We start from the raw sequence: 13,163 nt of genomic DNA, 5'->3' as shown, positions 1-13,163 counted from the left end.
CCATTTGTTATTTTCCCGATCCAGTCCCCCACTGCGGGCACTGCCTGGCCTGAGGCTGGGGGCTCAGGGGGTGGGGCCGGCCCAGAGGAGGGGTGGGGGCCAGGGCACCCACGGATTGGAAAGAGGTAGGAGGATCTCAGGAAGAGGTCTGATGGGGCAAGCGGGTAGCCGGGACCCCGGGACCAGAAGAAGAGGAACACTGAAGTGGGGGTGTGGGAATGTTGGAGGAAGAAAAACGGGAGATGTCTATGAGAGGCACTGGGGCAAAGGCAGAACGGATTGGAGAGGTGGCAGTGAGGTGGGGCTCAGAGCTCCAGGAAAAGCTTCAGAAAGGCCAGGAGCTTGGGCTTTGGGGCTAGGGGTTGAGAGAGTTAGGCATAGAAGTGGAAAACGGGGAAGGGGTGTGGTAGGTGGAAAGAGAGGAATTGTGGCTGTTGAGAAAGGGAAACCGCGAATTGAAAAGGGGCAAAGAAAGGTCCATTTTTAAGAAGACCCATAGGTTTTTGAGGGGTGAGACTGGGAAGGTGATGCCTTTGTGACTCATTTTTCTTTCTCTTACTGCAGGTCACCTCTGACCCTGTTTTCACAATCTTAGACGTAGTTACTTCTGGGGCCTTATAATGGGTCCTTCTAAAACTGAAGGGGAGTAAGAAGCATTGAAAGGGAGAGTTAAGGAGAAAAGATTTCAGGGGTGGTGGAAAGAAGAGAGAATCTGGCTGGCTTTAGCTTTCTAAAGTTGTGACCCCACCCCCAAATCCCCAGAGCACCTGCAGCCCTCTTGGTGGTCTTTCTATAGGGGTCTTCATTACTACCTTGAGCTCTTGAGATATCCCTTTGTGCCCAGAGACCCCTGGGAACATCTCTTGGGAGTTGCCATTTTGTTGCCATGGCAATGGCCCAGTGGGATTTCCAGTAGGTGAGGGGTTCCTAATCTTGATTACACTTCAGTGTGTGTTATATCCTGGGGCTACAGCAGGGTCCCCAGTTCTTGGGGTTTAGCTGGGTTCTAGAGGATGCACCCCTTTTTATCCCTTGGTCTGTTGAACAAGTAGACATGCTACTTGGAGGTCACAGGCATGTCTCAAAGTGTCTTCTCCTAGGTGGTGGGAAGATGAAAATACTCTTGAATTATACTTTTTTCACACTAGTGTTTTTTTGTTTGTTTTTTGTTTGTTTGTTTACTTGTTTGTTTTTGCTTCTCAGTACTTAAATCTTTCAGTATTCTTCAACTTGATTGTCCCATCCCTAGGAGTATCCCCATTTCCTCTTTCAACCAGGCTGTACTCACAATGACCCCTTTTCCTCACTAACCTTCAGTCTTCTACTTCCCTGACCTTGTAGGAATGACCAGGTTCTCCCAGGTGAGGGTGGCCCGTGGGAGAGGGCTGTGGCACAGCCAGATGCCGAGCCCTCTGGAATGGGAACCAGAGATGTGGGCCTGGTCTTAGTTTTGCCTCCATGACCTTGGCAAGGCACTTCTTATTTGCAGCTTCAGCTTTGTTATAAAATGTAAGGATTTTTTATGACCTACCTTTCAGGCCTGAGAATTCTTTGATTCCAAGGTGGTTTAGGCCAGTGCATTATCTGTTGGTGGACTGATTTAGTAGCCTAGCAGGTCAGGAATGAGAAGGGTTGGGCCAGTCATCATGAAATTAACCCTGCAAGTCCCTTCCAGAAAGCTTTGTGCATTGCTTTACTATACTAAAACCACAAACAATTGTCTTCAAGTTGATTATATTTTTTAAGTAGATTGCCAGGCCTTTCTTCTGAGGTAGCTGTTTTGTACCTGACAGTTGGAATCCTCCCATAGTTGACCCTCCAATAGGTTTTCAGAGGCACTTAATCACACAGGAGGAGATTATCCTTCTCCTGTGAAGCAACTGGTGCATTTGAAACTTGTTCCTTTGGGGCTGGAAGCGCATCTCCTTACCACTAAGCCACTAGAACTCCCTCTGAGGTATTAGCTGGACACACACCTCCAACCTTTGGGTTAGCAGCCCTTCTCATAATTCTCCTTTAGTTTCTTTCCTCTTATTAAGGAACTTTTCCCCAATTTTTCTTAACTGTTTTCCAGTTTCCAAAAATGAGCTGTCATTTTCTCTTTGCAGTAAGGTAATCAAAGTGAATATGTTTAGAATGCAGAGTAGGTGTTCGATTAGATAGAGTGACTGGTTATTGGGCCTAGATGCTCAGCTGGTTGGTGTTAGAACATGCTCCAGGCTCGAAAAACAACTTTTCTCCTTCAGTGTTACTTTTTTGCTAATTTTGTCAGCTTTCAGCTGGTTAAGGAAGCTGAGGTGAGGGGAAAGGCACACTGATTGCTTCTGGTGCTTCCATGTATTTCTGTGATCCCTTTGGGTCCCTTGACTGATTTGATGCACAATTTCTGTGATAAGAGGCTGGCAGAATTCAAGCCAATCACAAATAGTTATATTTACTGTGCTTTCGTTTAGATTGTTTTCCCTTTTGTTGTTTACATTTTTTGGATTGATGGTGTTTGAAATCCAATCTGTACTGCAACGTGGGGAAAAGTACGAAAAGATGAGGAAATACCATTTATCTTTCCAGGCCTGCTGACTCAGAATGGATAGGTAAGTTCAGTTGGTTCTCAGGTCAGCAGCACTTAATTCAAGAAGGCCTCCTGAAGTTAGTGGGTTTAAAGGTCAGTAACAAGAACAGAACACCTGTAGATTCATATAATTTGTGGAGTAGGTAGAAAGGAAGGATGAAACTGTAAGAAACTGTCTTTATTCTGAAAAGATTGTATATATAATCTGTAATATGGAGAGACAGGACAGCAAGAATTACAAAATGAAAATAGAAATACAGTGTTCAATAATTTGTGGTTTGGGCTTGGGAAGGGTGTACTGTATTCTGTTTCTTCATTGTATTGTAGGATGGAACGTTTCTTTCACCTGTTCTGATGTGAAGGCCTTCTTCATCAGACTGATGAGAATTTTACTTGAAAGCTTTTGAAGCCAGTATAGCAAAGTATAGATGAGCTTGTTTTGTAACTATAGAGATGTGGTCTTGATTCTTGACCTGTGATTTAATACTTAAGTGTGCTGAGTAATTGACAATCCTGGTCTTTGAGACTCAGTTTCCTTATCTTATGGGCATAATAATGAGAATTACAGAGTTGTTGGTGAATATTAAATGACATTGTGTATATAAAGGGTTTAAATAAAGAAGGTACTCAGTAAACTAGTAGCTTATTTCTTTATATTCTGTTGTAAAGCTCTGTGGAATTTGTGTGCATACAAATATTCCTTAGGGATCAAAGGGTAAAATAGTGTGATCTTCTAGATTGGACCTCAGAGGTACATCGTGAGTGACTTCCCCGGAGATGAAAGAGGTTATATTGTGAGCAGCAGCTCTCTGCTTAACTTGTAGATGAGTTGAGGTAGCCAGTAATGTTATATATGGGGTCTCTACCTCTCTTGGTCCAAAGGCTAGGCAGGAGTCTTACCTTCAGACTTTACTACCCAATTTAGATACTCTTATGGTCTCCATCTACAGGATTCACTGAGTAGAAGTCCTACAAATTCCAGTTGAAACGTGGGAATCCTGCTTCTGACTTCCCACGCCACAGTTGTGGAGAACTTCGGTGAAGCAAGGAATTTTCTGTATTCAGCTGCCCAGGCAGAGGAGAATGGGGTCTCCACAGCCTGAAGAATGAAGACACGACAGAATAAAGATTCAGTAAGTTAAAAGCTACAGTGAGAGGCATGAAAAACTTGGGGCATATAAGCAGAGGATAGACGCTAGAGATGAAAATAGAAATAAAGTTAGATTTGGTATAAAAACATTATTTACCTCCTTCCTAGATGTCAATGAGGAGTGGACGGAAGAAAGAGGCCCCTGGGCCCCGGGAAGAACTGAGATCGAGGGGTCGGGCCTCCCCTGGAGGGGTCAGCACATCCAGCAGTGATGGCAAAGCTGAGAAGTCTAGGCAGACAGCCAAGGTATCCTGTCCTTGGTCCTCCTATGGGGTTATGGTGGGTGGGTGATGTGTCTGTTAGAAGGTTCTTCTGTGTAGCAGAAGTTAATAGTGGCAACTTTGGAGATTCAAAATATTAAGACAGAAATTTTCTCCTTCTAACAGAAAGCCCGAGTAGAGGAAGCCTCTACCCCAAAGGTCAGCAAGCAGGGCCGGAGTGAGGAGATCTCAGAGAGTGAAAGCGAGGAGACCAGTGCACCAAAAAAGACTAAAACAGAGGTGAGAGACTTGGGAGCCATCCTGATCTGTTCTCTGAGAATTCTTTCTCTCCCCTAAACTTCCTTTGCTCACTAGTTCTACCTTGTCTTGCCTGGGCTATGGGAGAAAAGACACATTCTAGTGTTTGTAACGTAACGCTAGCAGACATATACAAAAAAATCTTGAGCGCTTTGACTAGACTCAGATGACAAGGCAGGACTAAAGGAAATAGGAGGAGTTTGAGAGATTCTATTAGCTTCTTTTCTCCTAGGTTCTGGTTTTTAACATAGAGTCATGAAAGAGGTTCAGGGTGAGACGTTTTAGTAGAAGGAAAAAAAGAATTATAAAGAAAATATGTAAATTTTGGGGTCTTTTTCAAGGACTAATGATTTTTGAGATTGTTAAAGGGATACATGAAATGTGAGGAAGGCAAATAGGAAATGGGAAGACAGGGATTTGGGCTCATCTATAACCTGCTGGAGGGTCAGTGGCATATAACAACAACATGGAAGGGGAGAAAGTGCTTTTGAGACAAGGGAAGAAGTCAGGGTAACTGCTTAGAAGCATCTAAGAATGTTAAGAGGGTAGGGAAATCCCCAGATGACAAGGAGGTGGGTTTTAGCAACATCACATACCATTACAGAGATAAGCTTTGAGGGAAACATGATTTTGTGCAAGGGAGGCTACAAATCTAGGGGAAGCATGAAAGGAAAAAATAAAAAAAAAAGATCCTCCCTCCCTCTTCTACAGCAGGATCTCCCTCGGCCACAGTCTCCCTCAGACCTGGACAGCTTAGATGGGCGGAGCCTCAATGATGATGGCAGCAGTGATCCTAGGGATATTGACCAGGACAACCGTAGCACATCCCCCAGCATCTATAGCCCTGGAAGCGTGGAGAATGACTCCGACTCATCTTCGGGCCTGTCCCAGGGCCCAGCTCGCCCCTACCATCCACCTCCACTTTTTCCTCCCTCTCCTCCTCCAGCAGATAGTAGTACCCCTCGACAGCCAGAGCCCAGCTTTGAACCCCATCCTTCTGTAACCTCCACAGGATATGCTCCCATGGAGCCCCCCACATCTCGAATGTTCCCGGCCCCTCCTGGGGCCCCTCCTCCTCACCCACAGCTCTACCCTGCAGGGGCTGGTGGAGGAGTTTTGTCTGGACCACCAGTCGGTCCCAAGGGGGGTGGGGCTACTTCTTCAGTAGGGACCCCTAGTGGGGGTAAGCAGCACCCACCTCCCACCACCCCTATTACAATATCAAGCTCTGGGGCGGGTGGTGCTCCCCCAGCAAAGCCACCTACTACTCCAGTGGGTGGTGGGAACCTACCCTCTGCACCACCACCAGCCACTTTCCCCCATGTGACACCAAACCTGCCTCCCCCACCTGCCCTGAGACCCCTCAACAATGCATCAGCCTCTCCTCCTGGGCTAGGTGCTCAGCCACTACCTGGGCATCTGCCTTCTCCCCATACTATGGGGCAGGGTATGGGGGGACTTCCCCCTGGCCCAGAGAAAGGCCCAACTCTGGCCCCTTCACCTCACCCTCTGCCCCCTGCTTCTTCCTCGGCCCCAGCCCCCCCAATGCGGTATCCTTATTCATCTTCTAATAGCTCAGCAGGTGCCGCCTCTTCTAGTTCTTCCTCTTCCTCTGCCTCCCAGTACCCAGCTTCCCAGGCATTACCTAGTTATCCTCACTCCTTCCCTCCGCCAACAAATATTTCTGTCTCTAATCAGCCACCCAAATACACTCAGCCTTCTCTCCCATCCCAGGCTGTGTGGAGCCAGGGTCCCCCACCACCTCCGCCCTATGGCCGCCTCCTAGCCAACAACAATGCCCATCCGGGCCCTTTCCCTCCTTCTACTGGGGGCCAGTCCACTAACCACCCACCAACCCCAACACACCACCATCACCACCAGCAACAGCAACAGCAGCAGCAACATCATGGAAATTCTGGCCCCCCTCCACCTGGAGCATATGCCCACCCACTGGAGGGTAATAGCCCTCATCATGGGCATCCTTATACCATGTCTCCCTCCTTAGGTTCTCTGAGGCCCTACCCACCAGGGCCAGCACACATGCCTCCACCTCACAGCCAGGTATCCTACAGCCAAACAGGCCCCAGTGGCCCCCCAGCTTCTTCCTCCTCTTCTAACTCTTCCTCCTCTCAAGGGCCCTACCCATGCTCACACCCCTCTCCTTCCCAGGGCCCCCAAGGAGCCTCCTACCCCTTCCCACCCGTGCCTCCGGTTACCACCTCCTCAGCTACCCTTTCCACGGTCATTGCTACAGTGGCCTCCTCGCCAGCAAGCTACAAAACCACCTCCCCACCTGGGCCACCACCGTATGGAAAGAGAGCCCCATCCCCTGGGGCCTACAAGACCGCTACTCCACCGGGCTATAAGCCAGGGTCACCCCCCTCGTTCCGAACAGGGACTCCACCAGGATACAGGGGTGCCTCACCCCCCGCTGGCCCAGGGACCTTCAAGCCCGGTTCACCCACTGTGGGGCCTGGGCCACTACCGCCAGCAGGACCCTCGGGCATGTCCTCTCTGCCCCCACCTCCTGCAGCCCCGGCGTCAGGGCCGCCCATTAGCGCCACCCAGATCAAACAAGAACCAGCTGAGGAGTTTGAGCCCCCTGAGAGCCCGGTGCCTCCAGCCCGCAGCCCCTCACCCCCTCCCAAAGTGGTAGATGTGCCCAGCCATGCCAGTCAGTCGGCCAGGTGAGTGCCCTGGGCTGGGTGAGGGCAGCTTAGCGGGAAGGGGTCACAGAATGGGCCTTGGATTCATGCAGTGATTTTTTTCTGAAAGTGCCTGCAAAGCCCTGACGTAAAAGAGCTAAGGGGCTGATAATTTTGGGTTTGGAAGCTGCACGAAGCCGCTGGGCCCATGGTAGCCCTGTAAAGGCTGAGTGCACGCTCTTTGCACACCTGCAGGTTCAACAAACACCTGGACCGCGGTTTTAATTCGTGCGCGCGCAGCGACCTGTACTTTGTGCCGCTGGAGGGCTCCAAGCTGGCCAAGAAGCGGGCCGACCTGGTAGAGAAGGTGCGGCGCGAGGCCGAGCAGCGCGCGCGCGAAGAAAAGGAGCGGGAGCGCGAACGGGAGCGCGAGAAGGAGCGCGAACGCGAGAAGGAGCGCGAGCTGGAGCGCAGCGTGGTGAGTGCGTCACACTTGCGCCTTGCTTGGCGCTGCTCGAGGAGGCTCCAATGGGCGGGTCATGTCGCCACCTGTCGGAGAGGCGGAATCACTGCAGTTCAGGAAATGGAGACCAGAAGGATTCCAAGTGAAGGAATTTGCATTCCTGAGTTAGGCAAGTGCAAGGTCATGTGGAATTAGGTGTGTGTCACAGAAAGGGCAGCTATCCACCAGGGAGAGAAGTACCTGGTAGCCATAGTTCCAGTTAGGGGAGGCATTTTGGCATTCAGCTGTTGAGACAAATGGACAGTTCAGGATGACTACCTTACCAGAACTGCTTTTTAAAATTCATTTTCTCTGTGTTCTCCTTAGAAACTGGCTCAGGAGGGCCGTGCCCCGGTGGAATGCCCATCTCTGGGCCCAGTGCCCCATCGCCCTCCATTTGAGCCAGGGAGTGCTGTGGCTACAGTTCCCTCCTATCTGGGTCCTGACACGCCAGCCCTCCGCACCCTCAGCGAATATGCCCGGCCTCATGTCATGTCTCCTGGCAATCGCAACCACCCGTTCTATGTGCCCCTGGAGGCAGTGGACCCGGGACTCCTGGGTTACAATGTCCCAGCCCTGTACAGCAGTGACCCAGCTGCCCGGGAGAGGGAGCGGGAAGCCCGGGAGCGAGACCTTCGTGACCGCCTCAAGCCTGGCTTTGAGGTGAAGCCTAGTGAGCTAGAACCTCTACATGGGTTCCCTGGGCCAGGCCTTGACCCCTTTCCCCGACATGGAGGCCTGGCTCTGCAGTCTGGCCCACCCGGTTTGTACCCTTTTCCCTTTCATCCGAGCCTGGTGCCCCTAGAAAGAGAACGTCTAGCGCTGGCAGCTGGGCCAGCCCTACGGCCTGATATGTCTTATGCCGAACGGCTGGCAGCTGAGAGGCAGCATGCAGAAAGGGTGGCAGCCCTGGGCAATGACCCACTGGCCCGGCTGCAGATGCTCAACGTGACCCCCCATCACCACCAGCACTCCCACATCCACTCGCACCTACACCTGCATCAGCAGGATGCCATCCATGCAGGTGAGACCCTCTATTTCCCTGCCTTAGCCCTTTGGGCTTCTTCGTGCCTGGCAAGTGACTAGGTTCTTCTGTTCCTTAGGTCAAAACTTCCTTTAGCTGGACATGAGCTTTCTTGTAATTGCTCCTTCCTTTTACCACCCTCAGGGGTACCCCTCACCCCTAGCCTGCCTCCACATGCCGTAACACTAGGTAGAGTTGATATGCCACACACCTGGTCCTCAGTCTAGTAGTCCACCCTATGTCTATAGCCCAATCTGGAGTCCCATAAAGAAATACCACATTTCTACTGTTAAAACTACCTTCCCCCAACCCATCACTGAGGTGTTGTTCCTTTGGTTTCAAGTCTGTTGGGTCTTCCACTGTTTCTTGCCATTCTCTCCTCCTCTCCCAGATGGAGGTCTTTCATGTTCTTCCCCACTAGATCTGTTACCTTCCAGAAAGAGCCTTGCAGCTTTGGTTTTGGATATCATAGGTGATAATGAGTTTTACTGTCCTTTCATCCCATTTCTTACTGTGCAGAATGCCTTGTAGCCTTGCCTTATAGTTGTGCTCATCATATGCTCCCTGGTGCTCCGTTTTAACCTCCCTTTTCTGCCTCATTTCCTAAACTTTTTATATCCTTCATTGCCTTCAAGCAGGCTGATTCTTGGCTTCCTTTTGCTCAGATTCCTGTAGCAACTGTAATTTCCTATCTTCTGTCTTCCATATGTTCTAACCCAGCCCACCCCCAAGGCTCCTAGTTCTTTCATTCTGGATCTTCCTGTGTATCACTGCCCATTCTCTTCTAGGCTTCCAAAATGAATAGTTTCCCCAAGCCTACCTTTGGTGACACTTTTCATCTTTTTTTTTGTCCTCCAGCCTCAGCCTCGGTGCATCCTCTCATTGACCCTCTGGCTTCAGGGTCTCACCTTACTCGAATCCCCTATCCAGCTGGGACTCTCCCTAACCCCCTTCTTCCTCATCCTCTGCACGAGAACGAAGTTCTTCGTCACCAGCTCTTTGGTAAAGATGGGGTTGAGAGTTGGGGAAACTACTGAGCAGAAGACAGAAGGAATTTGGGGGATAGGGTTAGACTAGGGTGGGATAATGAGGAAATGCCTAGAGGAGCTAGGAGTCAGACCCTGCTTAAGAGAGATGTGAGCTTTCGGTTTGGCAGTGGAGCTTTGCCGTGAGTCATAGTTGACTTGACGGCATCCAGTTAGTTACACAGAAGGTTGCATCCTAGTTCAAACATTGTGAACCTACAAAACTGGGCTATCTAAAGTGACAGGCTGTCTCAGCCTTGAGTTTTTGTTGTTTTGAACCATTGCGTTTGACAGACTCATAGCTTACCCTTCAGTGGGTTTTCAGAGGCAGTACATCACACAGCAAGAGATTTAGGTAGGACACAGCCCCTTACCATCAAACTACGAGAGCTCCTTACCCATCATCATTTCCTTGCCCACAGCTGCCCCCTACCGGGACCTGCCTGCCTCCCTCTCTGCCCCAATGTCAGCAGCTCACCAGCTGCAGGCCATGCACGCGCAGTCGGCCGAACTGCAGCGCCTGGCACTAGAACAGCAGCAGTGGCTGCATGCCCATCATCCATTGCACAGTGTGCCGCTGCCCGCCCAGGAGGACTACTACAGGTATGGGGCACCCTGGGCCAAGAGTGGGGAAGAAGGTTTTGCCAATGGAGTGTGGACACAGGGCCCTGGGGAATGCCGCACCTTCACCTGGGAGAGAGGCCAGGTCAAGTTGAACTCAGTTCTGCTCTGATTCTAAACCCCCCCCACCCCCCACCCCCAGCCACCTGAAGAAGGAAAGCGACAAGCCGCTGTAGAACCTGCAACCAAGAGAGCACCCACGGCCCCTGCGTCTGGACCTTGGAAGACTCCTCCTGGCCTGTCACAGAGCCCAGGAGAGGATACTGCTCAGTTGCAGGACCTCAGCAGCTGGGCAGCCAGGAAGAAGATGGGACAGAGGCCAAGGCTGGTGTGGGGAGGCGGTGAGGGTGGGGCAGAAGCGCACAGTATCTTGGACCAGGTCTCTTCCTTACCCCCTGCTTTTCTCTCACGAGCAGCCCTTGGTGGCCAGCCCCCTCTCCCCTACCCGTTGGTGTGATTATTTCATCTGTTAGATGTGGCTGTTTTGCGTAGCATCGTGTGCCACCCTGGCCCCCCTTTCCCTGTGTGCGCGCCCCCTGCAATGTATGCCCCTACTCCTTTCCCACATTAATAATTTATATATATAAATATCTATATGATGCTCTTTAAAAAACATCCCAACCAAAACCAAACAAAAACATCCTCATGACTCCCCAGATGATGGCTGTGACTCTTTCTTTGCGGGTTATGGGGGTGAGCTGTCTCTGAATCTTTGCAAGCAGATTAGTAGGGAAGTGGGAGGGACAGGGCCTGTGAAAGGAAATGGGCCTAGAGACCCTGCCCAGTTGGAGAGTAATATCTTGGAGGAGAGATGGTTCCACTGGGTGGGAATGCTGCTATCACCTGTGGGGTCCAAGGCTGGGGAAGTAAGCCTTGCGAGGTTTGACACAAACCCGTCCCAGATATGGTCGCTTCTGATAAACGCCCTTGAACTCTTGGGTTTTCTGCTACTACCCCCTCAACTAGAGTACACTACAATTCTCTGGGGTGAAGGCTTGAGTTCTCAATCCTTTCTGTGAAATAGTTTGAAGTGAGACTGGGAGTTGGGTAATGCCCCTCAGTTTGAGGAGGGCCTGGGTGGCCTGTGTAAAGCCCTGAAGGGGAGGGAAGGGAGAAGTACAATAGCTCTAGCTTTTATTACGGCAAATCACCGCTTTCGTTCTTAAAAAACTAATGGAGGTGTGACCGGCTGCTCTGTCAGCCAATCAGTATCATGCTCATTTGCATAGAGTAACGTTCACAAATCCAAGAAAAGAACGGTTTTATTCCTTAGATACTGCTTGGTTTTCTGCTGAAAGTTGGTCTGGTATGCAGCTTATTTATTGGCAGGAGTTCATAAAGTTCGCTCTTAGATCACCCTCACCAAGAGTAGAGTCTACGGATATTCTTCGTTCTCTGCACGCCCATTATTTTCAGTGTTACAGCTCTTTTTGAATTTGTCTAGCAGGTCTTCCGGGTTTTCCCGGAAGACCCTTATTACCTATGTGCGTTATTTTAACAATAGACTTGTTATTTTACGGGTTTTTTTCATGTATGTTAACATAAAAGTATTCTTGTGTTGCTCGTATTTATACTAAAAGCGGGGCTGTTTTGTGTTGTGCTGCAATAGCTTCCGGTTGCCGTTGATTCTGCTTCCCTTCCGGCCCCCACCAGTCCCAGAAGCCAGTTTTGCGAGGCGGTTTTCTCGCAGTTTGGCTGCACGTGCAAGTTTTCTAGTTCTGTATGGCGTCGGCCTCCGCCCAGCCCGCGGCCCTGAGTGCTGAACAGGCCAAGGGTGAGGAGTATTCTTATTCATGGGGTAGACTGCGGGGGGTGAGGGGGATGGCTGCAGCGGAGGACAGGGAGCGAGTGGTTGTCGACGAGAACGGTGGGCTCCGCCTACATATTCTCGGCTACGTGGGTTCCTTACCTTCCAGAGCGAAAGACTCAGGGCGAGTTTATCGAGTAACCAACACCTCAGTCCCCTAATTCTCTGTCCCTTTCCTTGGACTTGGACGGGTCCTGCCGGCGATGCTCCTATGCCTTCCCTGGGACTCCTTCTGGGCTGCAGTGGTCCTGGCTGAAGTCATCCAGGCGTTCTCCGCCCCAGAGAACGCCGTGCGAATGGACGAAGCTCGGGACAACGCGTGCAACGACATGGGCAAGATGCTGCAATTTGTTCTGCCAGTGGCCACGCAGATTCAGCAGGAGGTCATCAAAGCCTATGGCTTCAGCTGCGACGGGGAAGGTGGGTTGGGCGGTGTCAAGGTGGGTCGGGGATGGCTTGGGTCCCTGAACTGTTGTTCCTCCTCCCTCCGCACGGCGGCAGCCACACTCTGACTGGGAGTTTTGGCACACAAGTCTACCCTGAACAAAGTCCGAGGTGCATTTTGTAGTTATCATTAGTCATTAACATCCTCATTATTCAGATTCCAGTAGTAAAGTGCACAATAAAGAGCTGGACTGGAACCTAGTTTTGCCACCTTTTAGAAGGCTGCGTGAGAGCGTGCCTGCAGCCCTTTAAAGGTGTTAAAACCATAACCTGTTTGGGAATTGACGGTGAAATCTTCTACTGTTCTACAAGTTTGTTTTTTCACTCAGCCCTGCTACTCCGTACCTCTCCTGTGAGGGCTTGTAGACTTAGGATCTCTTGGGTATTTATACTGTAGATTCTTGTGACTAAACTACGGTGGATTTCCTGCGAGAGAAGCGAGTGCTGCTTTGGGATTTTTTTCATCCACTGTATTCCCATCAGTCGTTTGCAGTGTAGATGAGGAATGAGTTGATCCAAACCACTTGGGAGAGAGGCCACCCTGTGTACACACCTGTTTTGCAGCCAGTTGGCCGGACACCACCTCTTCCATCCTTGTTCCCCTCCCACAGTCCTCAGAGTGTAGTTTGACTCTCTCCTCCCCTTTGCAGGTGTCCTTAAGTTTGCCCGCTTGGTCAAGTCCTACGAAGCTCAGGATCCTGAGATTGCCAGCCTGTCCGGCAAGCTGAAAGCTCTGTTCCTGCCCCCGATGACCCTACCACCCCATGGACCTTCTCCCAGTGGCAGTGTGGCTGCCTCCTGAGGGAATTGGCGTTCCGGAAGATAATAAACTTGGCTGTGACTTGGTCTTAGTGTTAG

At 50.6% G+C, this 13,163-nt stretch overlaps 2 protein-coding genes across 3 annotated transcripts; both read left to right on the top strand.

The window, feature by feature from the left end:
• The first annotated feature begins 3,513 nt into the window (after positions 1 to 3,513).
• Positions 3,514 to 10,711, top strand: ATN1 (atrophin 1). 2 transcript variants are annotated; one of them, XM_006891251.1, is made up of 9 exons: positions 3,514 to 3,702; positions 3,828 to 3,965; positions 4,106 to 4,219; positions 4,949 to 6,924; positions 7,138 to 7,360; positions 7,712 to 8,408; positions 9,267 to 9,410; positions 9,856 to 10,036; positions 10,197 to 10,711. In XM_006891251.1, exons 1-9 carry the CDS (start codon positions 3,676 to 3,678, stop codon positions 10,228 to 10,230), a joined length of 3,534 nt encoding a protein of 1,177 aa, XP_006891313.1. In that variant the 5' UTR covers positions 3,514 to 3,675; the 3' UTR covers positions 10,231 to 10,711. The 2 variants fall into 2 exon arrangements, with proteins under 2 accessions (XP_006891313.1, XP_006891314.1); XM_006891252.1 differs by having other exon boundaries at positions 3,607 to 3,702; positions 4,952 to 6,924.
• Positions 10,712 to 11,775: 1,064 nt separating this feature from the next.
• LOC102849366 (chromosome unknown open reading frame, human C12orf57) lies at positions 11,776 to 13,117 on the top strand. The gene is made up of 3 exons (XM_006891250.1): positions 11,776 to 11,828; positions 12,105 to 12,281; positions 12,956 to 13,117. The coding sequence occupies exons 1-3, from the start codon at positions 11,777 to 11,779 to the stop codon at positions 13,105 to 13,107; spliced, it is 381 nt and encodes a 126-aa protein (XP_006891312.1). The 5' UTR covers position 11,776; the 3' UTR covers positions 13,108 to 13,117.
• Positions 13,118 to 13,163: the final 46 nt, after the last annotated feature.

The sequence above is a fragment of the Elephantulus edwardii genome, unplaced genomic scaffold, assembly GCF_000299155.1.
Source record: "Elephantulus edwardii isolate Elephantulus edwardi_28Jun2011 unplaced genomic scaffold, EleEdw1.0 scaffold00096, whole genome shotgun sequence".
Classification (NCBI taxonomy): domain Eukaryota; kingdom Metazoa; phylum Chordata; class Mammalia; order Macroscelidea; family Macroscelididae; genus Elephantulus; species Elephantulus edwardii.
This window is presented reverse-complemented; position numbering and strand designations above follow the sequence as displayed.

Coding starts and splice junctions, on each gene's coding strand:
- ATN1 (XM_006891251.1), top strand. CDS start 3,676: ATGAAGACACGACAGAATAAAGATTCA. Junction 4,220..4,948: donor CAAAAAAGACTAAAACAGAG/GTGAGAGACTTG, acceptor CCTCTTCTACAG/CAGGATCTCCCTCGGCCACA. Junction 7,361..7,711: donor GCGAGCTGGAGCGCAGCGTG/GTGAGTGCGTCA, acceptor TGTTCTCCTTAG/AAACTGGCTCAGGAGGGCCG.
- LOC102849366 (XM_006891250.1), top strand. CDS start 11,777: ATGGCGTCGGCCTCCGCCCAGCCCGCGGCCCTGAGTGCTGAACAGGCC. Junction 11,829..12,104: donor GAGTGCTGAACAGGCCAAGG/GTGAGGAGTATT, acceptor TCTGGGCTGCAG/TGGTCCTGGCTGAAGTCATC. Junction 12,282..12,955: donor CTTCAGCTGCGACGGGGAAG/GTGGGTTGGGCG, acceptor TCCCCTTTGCAG/GTGTCCTTAAGTTTGCCCGC.